The sequence below is a fragment of the Quercus lobata genome, chromosome 4, assembly GCF_001633185.2.
Source record: "Quercus lobata isolate SW786 chromosome 4, ValleyOak3.0 Primary Assembly, whole genome shotgun sequence".
In the NCBI taxonomy this organism is placed as follows: Eukaryota; Viridiplantae; Streptophyta; class Magnoliopsida; order Fagales; family Fagaceae; genus Quercus; species Quercus lobata.
Window position 1 is genome coordinate 14,594,185 of NC_044907.1, and position 16,549 is coordinate 14,610,733.

General features: G+C 35.4%; 1 protein-coding gene across 1 annotated transcript; it reads left to right on the forward strand.

Moving 5' to 3' along the window:
- Positions 1-948: 948 nt before the first annotated feature.
- LOC115986878 (flowering time control protein FY-like) lies at positions 949-16,245 on the forward strand. The gene is made up of 18 exons (XM_031110236.1): positions 949-1,314; positions 2,691-2,782; positions 4,175-4,243; positions 4,412-4,516; positions 5,595-5,690; positions 5,780-5,862; positions 6,005-6,076; positions 6,152-6,249; positions 6,896-6,955; positions 7,047-7,107; positions 7,191-7,278; positions 7,450-7,513; positions 9,573-9,651; positions 10,978-11,067; positions 12,474-12,562; positions 12,903-13,450; positions 14,489-14,737; positions 15,876-16,245. The coding sequence occupies exons 1-18, from the start codon at positions 1,113-1,115 to the stop codon at positions 15,945-15,947; spliced, it is 2,217 nt and encodes a 738-aa protein (XP_030966096.1). The 5' UTR covers positions 949-1,112; the 3' UTR covers positions 15,948-16,245.
- The last annotated feature ends 304 nt before the right edge of the window (positions 16,246-16,549 follow it).

A 16,549-nucleotide genomic window follows, 5' to 3' on the forward strand; every position in this document is an offset into this window, starting at 1 on the left:
TTTTCATCAATAGGTTTAGCATTTTTCCTTGAGTGTCATGTAAGTTTATAATGCGTGTTTAGTTTGTCTAATAATTAAAGTTTTTTTAGACTACAAACATTACATGACATAATTTTATTGAACGAATTAAACATGTGTGACACTTAACGGAAAGTATGGACAGAAGGATTATTGATGCAAACAAAATATAACTTAGATCATTCTCATAAGTTCGTGCAAATTATCTTTATCTATTTTAGCATACAAATCTACTTTTTCAATTTTACATACTCACTTTTCAAAATATCTCACATTATATTATTTATTTTACATTACATTTCATTAAAATATCCAAATTTCTTGATCTTAAAAATATTTTCTCTTTCTTCACATACAAGTTGCAAAAACCATTACATACTTTCTTCCTTTATTCCCTAGATATGTAGAGAATGAATAAAAAATTAAATAAAAAAATTGATAGTACTAGTATAAATTTACATAATTATTGTAGAAAATTTGTAAATTTACACCATTGTGGGTCATTTTTAAGCAAACAAATGTAAATTCTATACATTTTTCTATGAGTATGTTTACAACCACAACAAATTCCACAATTTTGGCCAAAACTTGTCTACATGACGAGTCGTAACTAGTGAAAAAAAGGGGGCCTATAATTCCACTATTCCCAAATTATCACGTGGACAAGTTGTAACAAAGTTGTGAAAATAGTTGCGATACTAGTTTTACTCTTTTTCTATTGTACATAAAAGTAATTCAATACGATGAATGGTATTTTTTCTTCTCACATTCATGTTAGAGTCTTATTAAAAAAAAAACAATTTCATTATACTTTGGGAGCGCAAAATGTAACTAAAATCTAAAGACAATAAAAGCCGTTTAAAGAAAAAGTTTAGGGTCACGCGCAAGTTCTTAAAAGCCACGTGCACATTCACACTGGCACACTCAGTCTTCTCTTCCCACTCTATCTTTCCCGCTTCTTCACTCTCTCTCTCTCAATTTGGGGGTTTAGGGTTTTTCTATCCCATCCTAGTTCTACATTTTCCTCTCTCTCTCTCTTAATTTGGTCCTTTGCATTTCAATTCAATTCCAGTAATACCTACCTCATCGCAAAGATGATGTACGGTGATCCTCAACAGCACCAGCACCAGCACCAACAGTACAATCCGCAACAACAACAGCAACAGCAGCAAGGCGGAGACTTTCACAGAGGCCCACCGCCACCGCCGCCGCAGATGATGAGGCAGCCTTCCGCTTCTTCCAGTACACTCAATCCAGAGTACCACCACCCCTCCGGCCCTCCTCCGCCGTACGACGGTAATGGGTTTCTCTTTCTTTCTTTGCTCTCCTTTTGCTTTCATTACTAAAGAAATTAGCAATAACCCAAATTTATGGTTTTTTTTTTTTTTTGACGTATGGTTCTAAATTGAGGGAAATGTACTAAATTTCAAGTTATGGGTAACCTTCAATTTTGGCGTTTCAATTTAAGAAATTGGATATGGTTTATTTTTAGGGATTTTTTTTTTTTTTTTTGGTTATAGGGGAGATTGAATGTTAAAAGATGGTTGTTTTGATGGGTTGAGTTTTGAAAATAGGTTATGATTTATGAAAGTATGATGCAATGATGTCTTTTTATGTATCGAGGATATGAGGCGAGTTGCATTTGCTTCTGAGGAGCTTGTTGTCGTTTAAAGTTTGAGTATTAAATTTAAGTCAATGAGAAAGAAATTAAAAAGAAGAGGTAAGTTTTATAAGGAAAAAAAAAAAAAAATTCAACGGGGAAAGATTACGGGGTGACTTGTTGATTTTTTTTTTTTTTATATTGGGGATGGCTTATGAGTTTGATTTTTTCATGACCTATGGTGTGAAAGTCTTTATAATAGACACCGCTTCCTTGACCTTTACACCTTGTGTGTGGATAAGAATGCTTTAGTTGTGGGGAGTCTTATTCGTGTTGTATGTGCAAAAGCTGTGGGGGAGTCGATCGATTGAGCATCTCTTACTTCATTGTTTTAGTTTAGCGGCAAGGGTATTTGGTCATGTGTTTTCATTCCTTGGTGCATCTTGGTTACGTTGAGGACTTTGATTCAGATGTTCAAGAATCTGGAAGGCTGTTCCTATGTGTGTACTGTGTATTATGGAGGTTAGGGAAAGTGAGGAATAGTAGGATTTTTGAAGGTTTTGAATGCTCCCGGTGTTATTAAACGGTCTTTTATTGAGGTATTTGTAGTTTGTACGATTAGATGACTGAGTATCCTTCCATTACTTATCAAAAAAGAAAAAAAAAAAAAGAAAAAGAAAAAGAAAAAAAAGACCGAGTATCCTTCCTTATACTTTTTAGATCTTTAAGATTTGTTGAACTTCAGATATTAATCTTTAATACCAGTTCTGGCACATTTCATTGTATTGAAACTATCCCCTCTGTCAGATAAACGTATATTTATAAAAAGTATTTTATGAGTCTCAAGGTATGAGGAAATGCTTAGCAAGATCCTACCATGTTGGAAAGCCTCAAGTTTATTAGCATTACAGTTTTGGACCTTTAAATTGAGGCTAAGGTGTAAAATTATGATTGTTTTGTCTCATATCGAGAATATTGATAGAATTTTGTTACAAAAGGTTGATGGTCTGGACCATAATGATTGTTCCTTTTCTTTATTTTGTTTTTAATGAGTAACACATGGTTGTTGCAGCACATGGCGATAGTTTTGCTGCAAAACGAATGAGGAAGCTTACCCAGAGGAGGGCAGTTGATTATACTAGCACCGTTGTGCGATATATGCAGGTAATGTTTGTCATGGAAAATCATCCACATATTTTTGGGTTATATCTGAAGTTCTTGTCACACCTCAGCTATACGTGGCATATTTTTGTTGTTGAAATTTTTATGTTTTGTATGAATTCTTCTGTTGACACTTGTGTCGTCTTTATCATTAATGGGATGTCTTAGTTGGTATGGGCATCAATTGTTATCTGAAATGAAATTTTCCCAAAATCTGTCATATGGATTTTGTTGAAATCCCATGATGCAAGTGTTCTGTTGGATTCTTTCTCTTCTTTCCTCTGGGTTTTCTTAATATACCCTTTCTAAACCAAGTGTGGCCCTTCTCTTCCTCCATATTATATGATTTTGTTATGTCCTGCAACAGATGGATGAAGAAACTAATGTTGAAATTTTGAGGGATTAGTTGAATTTAAGAAACTACCTTTTCCTCACTGTCACTGCCTTTTTGTTTTTTTCTTTTATTGAGCAAATCTATTGTGTGTTGTTTAGATCATATTTGAATGGTGTCAAAGCATAATTTTTATTTTTTTCCTTAATTTTTTTTTTCTTGTAGCATCTTGTGGATTTGGCTGGATTTTTCTTAAGGATCTGATTCTGAGCTAAGGAGTCATCTATTATAGTATGAGTAAAATCATGGAATAAGTAACTGCCAACTGATATAACTAAGCCAATCAGCAGTCCACACTACCTATGTGACTTCACATATCAACACACCTTTTGGTTATCTTTTAGATGGTTTATTTTGATAATCAATGTGAAGTATTTCCTTGTTCAATAGATTTCCACTTCCTAGTGTATTCTGTTTTTGCAGTACTTGCTTTGCTATTGCATGGGAGTTAATAGTTTGCTTTTTGATGGATCATACTGAATGTTGGGCTATTAGAAAGTAACATGTTGGTAAAATGAGTGTACCTGAAATGAGAGTGTTAAGATGGATAAATGAAAATACAAGATGAAGTCAATTGAAGATGGGGTGACTTCTATCAATGAAAAGATGAGGAGAGTCAATTGAAATGCCTAGTCATGTGCAAAAGAGAGCAATTAATATACCAGTGAGAACGAGTCATTTGATTCAAGTTGAGAGAATGAAATGATGGAGAGAAAGACCTAAAATAACATTGTTAGTAGTAGTAAAAGATGATATATTAATTAAAGATGTGATAGAATGACAGAGAAGGAACATGTGGTTGACCTTGATTAGTTTGTTGATGATTCATAACTGATATCAAAGGTTTTGGGACTGAGGCTTTGTTTTTATTGTTGTATGACTAGTACCTATTTTCATTTTCAGACTCTGATTCCCTTTGGGGGATGTTGGTATAAATTGTCTTATTTTTTTTATGATTCCCTACAGGGGGTTGAGTAACTTATTTTATATCAACATCACTGCAGATTCGTATGTGGCAGCGAGATTCAAGGGACAGGACAGCATTGCAACCTACCCCAGCTGCAGCGATTGATGTCAGTAACATGCCATTTCATCCACACTATATATATTTTGTTGTAATTTGAAAAAAACCTGGTTGACTTAAGCATGATGGTGGAATTATCATTATTCTGAACTTGGTGTATGTTCACTGACAATAGTTAAAATATTAAAATTTTATCTTGTGTTAATCCTTGGTGCAGATGTTGCCAACAGTTGCATATTCAGATAATCCATCTACAAGCTTTGCTGCAAAATTTGTACATACATCTTTGAACAAAAACCGTTGTTCGATTAATCGGGTTTTGGTAAGTTAGGACGAAACTCAATTTCACCAAATTATATACTTTAGTAAATAATTTTTCTTAACTGTTTGTTTCCATCTCTATGTGTTTCTTTTCTCTTTTTGAATTCTATCTTTGCTCATTAATGAGTGTTGATGTATTTCTATTTGGAGTTTGGAGTGATTTGTCTTTATAAAATAAGCATATTAGCTGTTGGATGCTTTTAATCTGTGTAACAACTAACAACACATTTGTGAGCCTATGCTTGTAACATGGATACACCAACTTGTTGAAAGGTTTTATAAACATGCAAACATTGTAATTACAAATGACATGGAGGTAAAGTACTGTTAATATGGCTTGCACTTGGTAGCTTGGGCATGGCTTTGACTGTGTTCTAGGGTAAGCTAGAAGGGATTATAGACTTAGTATAGTATAAGGTCACTCTTAGTTTGAAAATACACAATGTATTCAATACAATAAAAAAGTAAAGAAAGAAAGATCAACATAATGTGTTTTCAAGCAATTTTGATGCAAGAAAAATGGTCCCAAATTGCCAATTGGATGTGCACTGTATGATTATAATGCCTCCCCTTACTTTGGTTCACTGGGGAATCCTGGAAGTAAATTTATTGACAATAAGATGATCATCCCAGGATTTGAAGCGGGCCCCCAAGGGATGATTGGTAGGTTCTCCTTATGCCTGTTGGCAGACTTATGAAGTCATGAGTTCCTTATATTAACATGCTTATGTAAAAAAAAGGTTTTATACTAAAATGTCCTACGATCTACTGCCCCAAACTAGTGTTATTTTTGGCTAATGGTAAAATTAATGTGACCTATAGATGTTAAAATACGGAAATATAAGCAAATGGGAAGTCTTAACATCATCCATAAATCTTATGTGACTATTATGGAGTTATTTTGAACGAGGCCAGTTAGATGATATGTCCTAATTCATAGTTTGATGCTGACATATTAGCTACTTTAATTTTACTTTTTGGTTGCTGAGTGCTGACCAAACATTGTATGGATAATTTTTGTCTTCTTGTATCAGTATATTGCTGTCATTCTGATGTGTGTTCTTTTTCTTCTTTCGAAGTGGACTCCTACAGGTAGGCGACTAATCACAGGCTCTCAAAGTGGGGAATTCACTCTCTGGAATGGACAGTCATTTAATTTTGAAATGATTCTTCAGGTGCATAATTATATAAAGTTACATTTTCTCCTTTTTTTTGCCATCAAATAGAAGCCATGTTGATGGCTTTTGGAATTTCTACTCTGTAGGCCCATGATCAAGCAATCAGGTCAATGGTGTGGAGTCATAATGACAATTGGATGGTTTCTGGTGATGATGGGGGCGCAATAAAGTAAATATATTTCTTAAGAGAATTTGCAGTGCTGTTCAGCCACAATTTAAAAAAAAAAAAAAATTTATTTGAATTTTGTTGGATGAAAACTTGAATTCATTCAAATTTACAAATGTATTGGATTTTTGGTGGACGTTCCTAGGTATTGGCAGAACAACATGAATAACGTTAAGGCTAATAAATCTGCTCATAAAGAATCTGTCCGGGACTTAAGGTAGCTAACCTTATGTATTATATTTTCTAGATGAGTATTCTCCATGAGGTATATCATATATGACTATTTGAACAGCTTTTGTAGGACAGACCTGAAGTTTTGCTCCTGCTCAGATGACACAACTGTTAAAGTTTGGGATTTTGCACGGTGCCAAGAAGAGCGTTCATTGTCCGGTAATGTGCTTTGAAGACTCAAATGAATGAAAAATATATATATTTTCATTAAAGTTACACTTGCACCCACCGGGTTTTGAACCAAATACCGCACTCTCCATCCCATTTTACTGATTTCCAGATTTGCAGTTATGTCTGATTTCATCTCCTACTGAAGATATGCAATGGCACAGAGCAAGCCTTTGTTTGCTTGAGATGAACATATATGATGTGTAAAAAGGCGTCTAATGCTTCTTTTTTTTAAGTTTCTTTGTATATTGTTTTGTGTAAAACATTCTATACATCAATGAAATAAATAAAGCCTTTTTTTTTGTGATAAATGAAACTTGGTTCTTATGTAGGAGTATAATTTTATACTTAAAAATATATATATTTTTTTTCTAATTGATTTTTTTTTTTTTTTTTGGGAATATATGTCCGTTAGTACCTTGCTTCACACATATGTAGTTTCCCATTTGGTGGGATTGGTTGTTTGCATATTCTTCCAACAGATTGTTCCTCTTATTCTTTAGCTGAACAATGTGATAAATTTATTCTTGCTTGCATGTAAAATATCTTCCTTTACTATGTTCCTTATTCTTATATATCTGTTTGATGTGCATGAAGTAACCTAAGAATATTCTATGTGGGATTTGAACTCAGGCAGGCCATGGTTGGGATGTGAAGAGCGTTGACTGGCACCCTACAAAATCTCTGCTAGTTTCAGGTGTTTACTACAGCTCTGTTGTGAACTTTGTTAAAATCTTCATGTAGGTTGTAATAGCAAATTTATCACTGCTTGACTGGTTGTTATGTAGGTGGTAAAGACAACCTTGTGAAACTCTGGGACGCCAAATCGGGGAGAGAGCTTTGTTCATTGTCAGTACAATATTTTCATTGTTAAGCCCTTAGTATAGTTAATTAGTTGAATTCTTATGAGGACTCACACATTTTGTTTGCAGCCATGGCCACAAAAACATGGTTCTTTGTGTAAAATGGAACGAAAATGGAAACTGGGTGCTAACTGCTTCAAAGGATCAAATCATCAAGGTAGATAACATGTTTCTCACTTTAAAACTGTCAGTCAAGTTGATAGGGCCTATATTGTTTATTACTTTTTTATTTTTATTTTTTATAACTATCCTTTTTAACCACTTTTCCTCTCTCTCTCTCTCTCTCTCTCTCTCTCTCATAATGATGTTATTGCACCTACATTTGTAGCTCTATGACATTAGGGCTATGAAGGAGCTTGAATCTTTCCGTGGGCATAGGAAAGATGTGACTGGTAAGTGACAGCCTTCTGTTAATACAAATCCTTGCGTGAAAAGAATTGTGGAAAAATGCTATATTTATTATTTAATTTTACTAAAGCATTTGACAATGTTGCAAATTGATGTGAGCATGTGTAAATATATGGAATAAAGCCATATACTTGTGATCGAAAATTATGAGGTTTTTGCATTGCCTGCATTGTTTATTCTGTGCTGTTATTGCATTCTAGTGTCTCTTTTTGTGCCTTAATTATATGGGACTTTCCCGTTCTAACTTAGGCATCATATCATGATTTGCATTTAGTGATGTGGGTTTCTAAATATCATATGCCTCAAATGCATTAAAAAACTCTGTAGTCTGTGTTGGTGTTGTTGATAATAATTTAAGGAATCTAGGTATTTAATGCTGAAAACATAGTTAACCTATTCCAAATGTGGCTCTTCAAAGGGCTTTTTAATGAATTACCGGTAATGTGATTATGAAAGCAGTAAACCCATTCCAAGTGAGAACCATTTGTCAATGCTGAAAGCTACTATTGCTCAGTAATACTTGATGCTCATCAATGGTGGTGGTTAAAGGTAGGCAGGTAGGATTCCTGATATTGTCATGTTACCTACTTTAAATTAACAGGGTCTCTCATAGAGCCTTGAAATTTGTTAATTTTAGTCCTTGATTGGATTTAATTACTACAATTAGAAAATTTAGGGAAGAAAATTTTCTTAAACCCTAACTATAAGGACATGCTTAAAACCTGCCCTCAATCATTGTATAATAAGATGTGTCTAATCCGTACTTATTAAAAAAAAGATGTATCTAATCCTTATTATCATTATTGCTGTTTGTTTTCTATCTGGTTTCTTAAATCTTTGGATGTGCATCTTGTACATATCTTAAAGTCTGTCAGGACACTAATGTGAAGTCTACAAAGGATAGTCATTATATTCGTCGTCTTGTGACTACATGATAACGTAACATAAAAAAGAATTAACTTAAAAATTCTTCCCTAAACAGGGAACGAACACGCATTTTAATTTTTAAAGGGTGGTATGGAGAGCATAATAATAGGTTTTGAAAACTTTAACTATTTAAACTAAATACTATACCCTAAAAGGAACTTATGCTATATATTAATCCAAAAAAAATTCATAAGATTGAGGTTATTGCTGAAATGATCTTGGTGGGGGCTGGTATTTTTATTGTCAAGCTTGGAATCTGAATCTTGGTTGAGTGAAGTACTAGACATAATCATGGCAAATATAAGTGATTGGATCAGATTCTACATCTATAAGAATTAACGTATTATCCAGGTTGCATTATATTTATATCCCATAGCCATATCAGTGCTTCATAGGGTATAATATAACCTCAAAAGTGGTTTGTTTCACATGAGAAATTAGCATCACTCATAAAAAATGTTGCAGTTTCTAGTTGCATGCCATTTATTTTTAGTAACTCATTCTTTGTGGCTAAGTTAGTGTGGGTGGACTCTTTACTTGAAAATTGCATATAAATTTGCTGAAAAGATGCATTTAACTTGCTTTGGCTGCTAAAAATTGAAGATAGGAGTGGTTTTGTTCAGTAATTTGCAAGTTACTTAATTTGCACTGGGCCCATGTGTTTTGATAGTCTGATACTGGACCATGAGTGGGTTTGGGGGGGGGGGGGGTTACATGCATGCTAATCTGTTGCTATTACCTTTATATGCATACGTTGAGAAATATTTCATGATTTTTTTTGTCAAATTAACAGCTGTGTGTGTAAGTCTTATTCACAAAGAAAAAACAGCTCTTCACAATTTTGGCACTGCACATTAACCATTCTGCTGAAGTTTGAGGTCTTATTTAGTTGCAGACTAAAGTTAGGGTTGTCATGCTTCTGTATTAGTGGCAAAGCTATTGACGAGCAAGTTTTGACCAACATCACTAACAACTCACTTGTTTAATATGCTAATGCATTTCTTGTGTAATTTGCATGACATTAATTTCCGCACACACCCCCACCCTCCCCCCAAAAAATAAATGTAATTTTTGAGACATTGATACTTATGTTGCATTTTTGTTTTCAATTGTCAGCTTTGGCTTGGCACCCATTCCACGAGGAATACTTTGTTAGTGGGAGTTTTGATGGGTCCATTTTCCATTGGCTTGTTGGGTAAAGTATTTTTTAATTCAGGACAGTTTCCTTTACTGGTTGTATAGAATTTATTGTTCCTTAGGGTTTTTAAAAATGTGTGTAATGAATTCATGTTTTACCTCTTGTATTCTTCCATTTTTCCTTCCTGTACAGTGCATTGAACATATTTTACAAGAAAGAATCCATATTAAGGGAGGAAACCTATTGCTATTCACCTATTTTGGATTTGTTTAGTAATGTTATAAAATTGAATGAGGATTTAGATGAATTTAGTGAGAAGTTTGCAATGAAATTACTCTCTATATGCTAACAGAAGTTCATTCTGATGAATCAGATTGTTTTTTTTTTTTTTAAAGTAATAAGATATATTGATAAAAAAGGAACATCCTAGTGCACAGGGAGTGAAGAATATTGTTGTTATGCAGGGTAAGGAAGAGGAGTTCTTTTTTTTTTGGTTGGGGGGGGGGGGGTTGTTGGGGGAAGTGGGCTAGGAGAGGATTCTTAAATTGTGGTACATGGTCTCATTGTCTTTTCAATCTTAGAATGTAAGATTTAGGAGGCGTCTGAGCACACACCCCTCTATCGCTGGTTTATTTTCCTTTATTATTGGCAAATATTTTACATGTTCATAAAGTAAGATCCTTTGCATAGAGGTCTTATAGAATTCAAATAGGTGTATTTCTCTACTAATGAGGGAAAAGAGGAGAGAGAATTAGGGTACATTTGATAGTTGAGAATAATAGAAATTGGATTAAAAAAATATTATAAAATAAGGGATCTGCATAAGGGAGACTTGATCAACTATTGTGTATTGATTATGACAGAATGTGGTGAATATAAAATAGGTGTTAAGATCTTGAGGTGAGAAGGATCACTCTCATTAAAAGTATGCCATCTTCCCTTCCTACAAATTTCATGTCACTTCTTGCAATGCCAATTTATATAGCAAACATACTGGAAAAACTTGTGATATTCATTGTGGGAGGGAAGGCAGCCAAACTTAATGCGTTTGCTCCCCTTTTTGTATGACCAAAATAGATGAGTGATGACACCTACCAGTCCTCTTAATACTCTTAGTTTTCTATTTGGGTTTCTTTGGGTTCTATTTACATGCTTAATGCTCTGTGTATATTCCTGCTGGAAATTTGTGTCTTATTACTGCTTTGATCCTCATGATGCAGAGGTCACTAGTTTGAATCACTCCCCCACAACCCCCCCCCCCCCCCGGCGCACGCGCGTTCCTCTTCCCTTTCTTTCCCCTCCCCTTTGGGTCAAAATCTTACATATAAAAAACCAAAAAAGAAAAAGAAAAAAGTGAAGGTAATGACTGTTTCTGTTGCACAGGCATGAAACTCCCCAGGTAGAAATTCCCAATGCACATGATAATGCTGTGTGGGACCTTGCATGGCATCCTATTGGATATCTTCTCTGCAGGTGAACTCAATCTTCTTGTTTATGATCATTTTGGCAGTCCTTATTTATATGTTTAGAGTTATGAATAATCTTTTACAGTGGCCTTGTTTTGCTGTCTTTCCTGATAGTCGACCATATTATTAGAATGTGTGATGTTAAATTCATTTAGAGTGAATTCTATGATACTTATAAATAGACTTAATTACTTTTTTATCCTTTATTGGGGGGGGGGGTGGGGGGTGGGGAAGAAACTTAGAGAACACACAAATATTGAAAAAAATTTAACCATGGTTATCCTTGTAGTAAATTAGTGCTTCAAAAAAGAATATAATATGGCCAAAGATTTTAGAGGCCTGATCAAATTGATATATTGCTTTCTTCTTAAGGTTATTGAGTTGTTTGAATCTTGGCAAGGTAAATTTGGGCGGCATCGCAATATAGATTTTTGGAGACTTGTGCCACACTGCTTGATGTGGTGTATTTGGAGGGAAAGAAATGCTCACTGTTTTGAGGGATGTGAACGATCCTTGCTAGAGATTAAGTCTTTTTTCTTACACACTCTCCTTGGTTGGAGTGTGGCTCTGTCGCATTTTTCTTGTTTTTCTCTTATCTTTTACTTGATTATTGTAACTTGGGTTTTTGATTTTCACCCCCCAAAGTACATTCCCAATGTACTTGGGTTGGTTTTTTTTTTTTTTTTTGTTTATTAATAAAATTTTTAGTTATCTATCAAAAAAAAAGTTGAGTAGAAAATTATATGACAATGCCTTATTGGCTGGGGCCTGTCCTAAATTATTTTTCTGGCCATGAGTTTGCTGGCTATGGTGAAGGATATAAATTAACAGAACAAATGTCGAGCTAGATGGTTTTTTGGGTTTTTTGCAATACCTTATTAATAATAGCCGATAGCCTTTGGGTTAAATGGCAACTCCACCCTTGTAAGTATTGGGTTGTTGGCAAAGGTGGGACTTCAAATCTCCTTTGGTGTGTGAGTCTTTACCTAGAGGAAAAAAATAGTTTGTGATTTTTGTTTTTGCAATAAGTATATAAAGAAGTTTGTGGTTTTTTTTTTTTTTAAAAAAAAAATTTATCATATTTATCAAAAATGGTCTTAACTGTAATTGTGGTGTTATCCCTTAAGGTCTTGTGTTTGAGTCCTGGACTTGCCTGATACCTGTGTTTCTATCTAGGTTTACACTGGCCCCAATAAGTGGGGTCCAGGGTTTCCTGGTCATCAAAAAAAGTAATGCCAATAAAGGCAGCCTTTGGTAGAGTATAAATCGAGAGGTGCTCTATTGAAGGCCTCATGTTTTTTCTATTTTAATTAACTATCTGTAGGTTTTTTCATATTTGTGTTTTAGTTTTATATTGGTGCATACATCGTCAAGTTGCAGCTGTTTATCAAACTTGTGTGGTTTCTTCTGCAGTGGTAGCAATGATCATACAACAAAGTTCTGGTGCAGAAATAGGCCAGGAGACACTGCTCGTGATAAATTTAGCATGGGTCAGGCCCAAGGTTGTAACTCCCTTCCCCACCCACCTAGAGAGCTGACCCTTTGATCTTCTGTTATTGGGTGTTTATCAGTCTCAATATTCCAAATTTGACTTGTTGGACTGTACGGTCCAATGGAAAGTAAAAACTTTCCTCAAGTATTGTCATGACTTAAAATGGAAAATTTATTTCTTCTTTTTTCCACTTCCAATTCAATTTGGTGTATAGTTAAGGTGTTTGTGAATTTATGGGAAAGTATGCTATATACATTCCTGAGTAGAACTGTAAAAATTTTATGAAAATTCAGAATTGAGGTAGAAATGGATAACATGTCTCATTATCTTAGTATTTTCATCTGTATCAGGTTATGGTGAGCAAAACCCTGTTATTGGTGGTCGCATGACTGGTAATTTCCCAGTACCTGAAGGGCCAGCGACTCCAGGACCATTTCCTCCTGGGTTGACTCGAAATGAAGGAACCATTCCTGGTGTTGGAGTTGCGATGCCATTACAAATTCCTCTTGATGCATCAGCTCAGGGAGAGCAAAAGCAGCCTCTTCCACTTTCAATGCCATTAGGGGCTCCTCCTCTCCCTCCTGGTCCACATCCCTCTCTTCTTGCTTCCAATCAACAGCAAGCATATCAACAAAATCCACAGATCCAGCAACAACACCACCACCAACAACACCAGCCACTCCCACAACAAATGGCTCCTTTGCCTATGCCCCCTCCAAATATGGGACAGCTACAGCCTCCATCTCATTTACCGTTGCTTCCGCATCCCCATTTACCTCGCCCTCCATCCCAAATGTCCCCACTTGGTATGCCTTCATCAATCCCATCTTCAATGCCAGGATCGATGTCCATGCCTTCATCAGGACCTGCCTCGCATCCATTGTCAATGCCTCCAGTGGTATGATTAGTGTGCAGTTTTACTTTTTGTTTAACCTTTTGAAACTCAGGTTTCCAATGTGGCAGTCAGTGTGATCTGCTTGCGAGCATGGCTTCACACGCAAATGTGTGCGCTCGCTTAAAAAAAGAAGATTGTTTGTTGGTCTGCATGTGCTGCTTAGTAATTACTAGGACATTTTATTCTCCAGGCTTAGTGCAAGCCTTGAAGTACCTTAAGCGGGGCCACCTTTAGAAACTCCATTTTTTGCATTTGTTTTATTCGTAGCTGAATGTGAATTTCTGTGCGTGTATTTCCAGTGTGGCAGTCAGTTTGATCTGCTTGTGAGCAAGGCTTCACATGCAAATGCGTGCTCTCACTTAAAAAAAGAAGATTATTGGTTGGTCTGCATTTGCTGCTTCGTAATTACTAGGTGCTGCTGGGTGTCCTTTAGAAACTTCATTTTTTTTTGCATTTGTTTTATTCACAGCTGAATGTGAATAAGATGTGTGTATTTCGGTGTGTATTGGCAAAATTATCGTATTCAAACCATTTCAGTTCTCCCCCACTCCCACCCCTCACCACACAAAGGTGTACCCCTCAAATTAAACAATTTGTGAAATGGAGGATTCAAAGTGGACCATTTCTTTTTAACAGTAATGGTTATAAGGCTTAATCTGCAACAGTTCACCCTCCCCAACTCTCTTACGATGTCTCTTCTTTCTGTGGATGGGTGATACTATGTGCTATGGCATTGGATTTTTACTGGCATGCTTGTGTGTGACAACATCAAAATCATTTTATAATTTGATGTGGCATGTAAGCTTTTTGAAGAAGGTTATACTTTCAAAAAGTTTTCTCTATGGATTTGTACTGTCATCAATCATCAACATGATTCTCTGTAATTTATACTTGCAAGCTACCCTTGTGACTTTTTATTTCACATGTTATTCAGAAAATCATTCATCATTGCTAGTTTCAGGGGTGTTGCTTATTGAGCATTCCTCTTTCTCACGTTTGAAAAATCTTTTATTGGTACTGAAAAAAATAATCTCACTTCAGGGAATGCAAGGTACAATGAATCAGATAGTTCCTCCATTGCCACAGGGCCATTTCATGGGCATGAACCCTATGCACTCTGGACCCTTGTCTACAAGTGGAGTACCTCCAGTTGGAGGTTTTCCGAATGGCTTGCCAAATATGCAGGCACCATCAAATGCAAGTGGGCCCCAAATGTATCCTCAGGGTGGGACATTTAACCGGCCACAAGCTGGACAAATGTCAATGATGCAAGGGTATAATCCCTATCAGGTAAGATAGAGAGGTTTGTTTTTGTGAACTGCTATTTGTAGGAGTTAATCACTTATTGTAGGAGTTATGGACAAAGTTTTTAGCATTATAAAATTTTCTTGCTTTTGGTGGCTGTTCTTGTTCAAGAATCCCTAGCTAAAACTCTTTTTTTTTTTTTTTTAAAAAAAAAAGTGATATGCTTCAACATTCTTGTTATTTGGCCCAGCAAAGTTATCATTGTTTCTATATGGCCTTGATTTTTGTGGGACTTGGATCGGAAATTGGAACCAAGAGTACTTATTATCAGTTATAAAAAGAAAAAAAGAAGAGAGAATACTGTGTATAATGGAAGGTTAATAGTGGTGAGCACATGGCTATAAAATTTTCAATTGGATAAGTGTAAAGGGGGTAGATTTAATCATACATGAAAAAACTATCTCAGGGTCCTTGCCTGTTTACAACTTTTTGCCTTAGGAAGGATCTTTCAATAGCATTTTGACATGAAATAACCCCTGGCTTTGACTTCAGTGTTATGACTATCACATTCTGCCCTTCCCTACTTTTATGGCTTGGCCTGTTAGGTGAAGGCCCCTAGATTATCCAGCAACTAGTTTTGGCGGGTAGAATCAATTGCCTATAAGTTTTATTGGTTAGAGGCGAGTCCAAAAAGCTCTTCTTTAGAAAGGTTTCCTAAAGGTTTCCTACGTTAAGAGTGTGTGTGTAAAAATATCTCCAATGCCTCCGAAGAAAAAGGAAAACCTTGGCTCTAAGTGGAAAAGGGTGGGGTTGACTTTGTTTAGGTTTGTAGTTCAGATCTTACCAATATATTAATCACTACCGTCAGCTATAGTGATTTGTTATGAGGTTTATAGCATTTTAGATTGCCTGATCTGAATCATGTTTACTTCTTCTTTTAATTATTATTATTATTTTACTTGCAATAAGTGGGAGTGGGGGGATTTGTTTTTTAACATTGGTTTGTTGGTCATCATTGACGATGGGGGGTGGCATTCTTTGCCAAAATTTATAGGTAGTAAATGTATAACTCAATGTTGTGAAGTCGGGGGTCCTATTTCAAGACCTCACCGAGATTGGGCTTGTGTGCAATTTGTAAAATAGTCTGGCTGAAACTAATGTGTTCTACTCTTGCTTATTACAGTCTGGGAATCAAGCTGGTCTGCATCCACCTCCACCACCAGGTCCGCCACCTCATGGCCAAACTCCTCAGTAGACCATATTTTGCATCGGATTTTTTTTTTTTTCTTTTTTTTCATTGCAACAGCTGCCATCTATCCCAGAGGAACGCGATCCTCTCTTAGAGAATTTGTCTCAGTGTTATTCCTCTCATTTTGTCTCTGTTCTTTTTTCTTTTCTTTTTGTAGTCCTTGGTCAATAACTCATTATTATTTTTAGTCTATGAAATCATTCAAATATTTGAAGAATTTCCTTTAGTTGAGCTATAGATTCATCGTATTTTGTTAATTTGATAGGATTTCCTTGTGGTTGAGCTCTTCATCTTGTTTGCTCTATGGCTGGTTTATATCAATGTGTGGCCCAGAATGGTTCAAAAGTACCCTTTTTTTCCCTCCCTCTTCCCAAAGCAACTTGGATCAATTGCATAAGTGTTAACACAATTAACACAATTTATTATAGAGCGCAGCCCAACTACTAACATGGCAAACTTCCTCAGACTGTTTTCCTTGATACGATTTATTACCCAATTATTAATAGGAGCTCTTGAACTTTTTAGTATTTCTTAATAGAAAATAAAAATGAAATAGAGGTTATGTAATTATGCAATAAATAAATTATTTTAGGGTGTTAAGTAGCTCT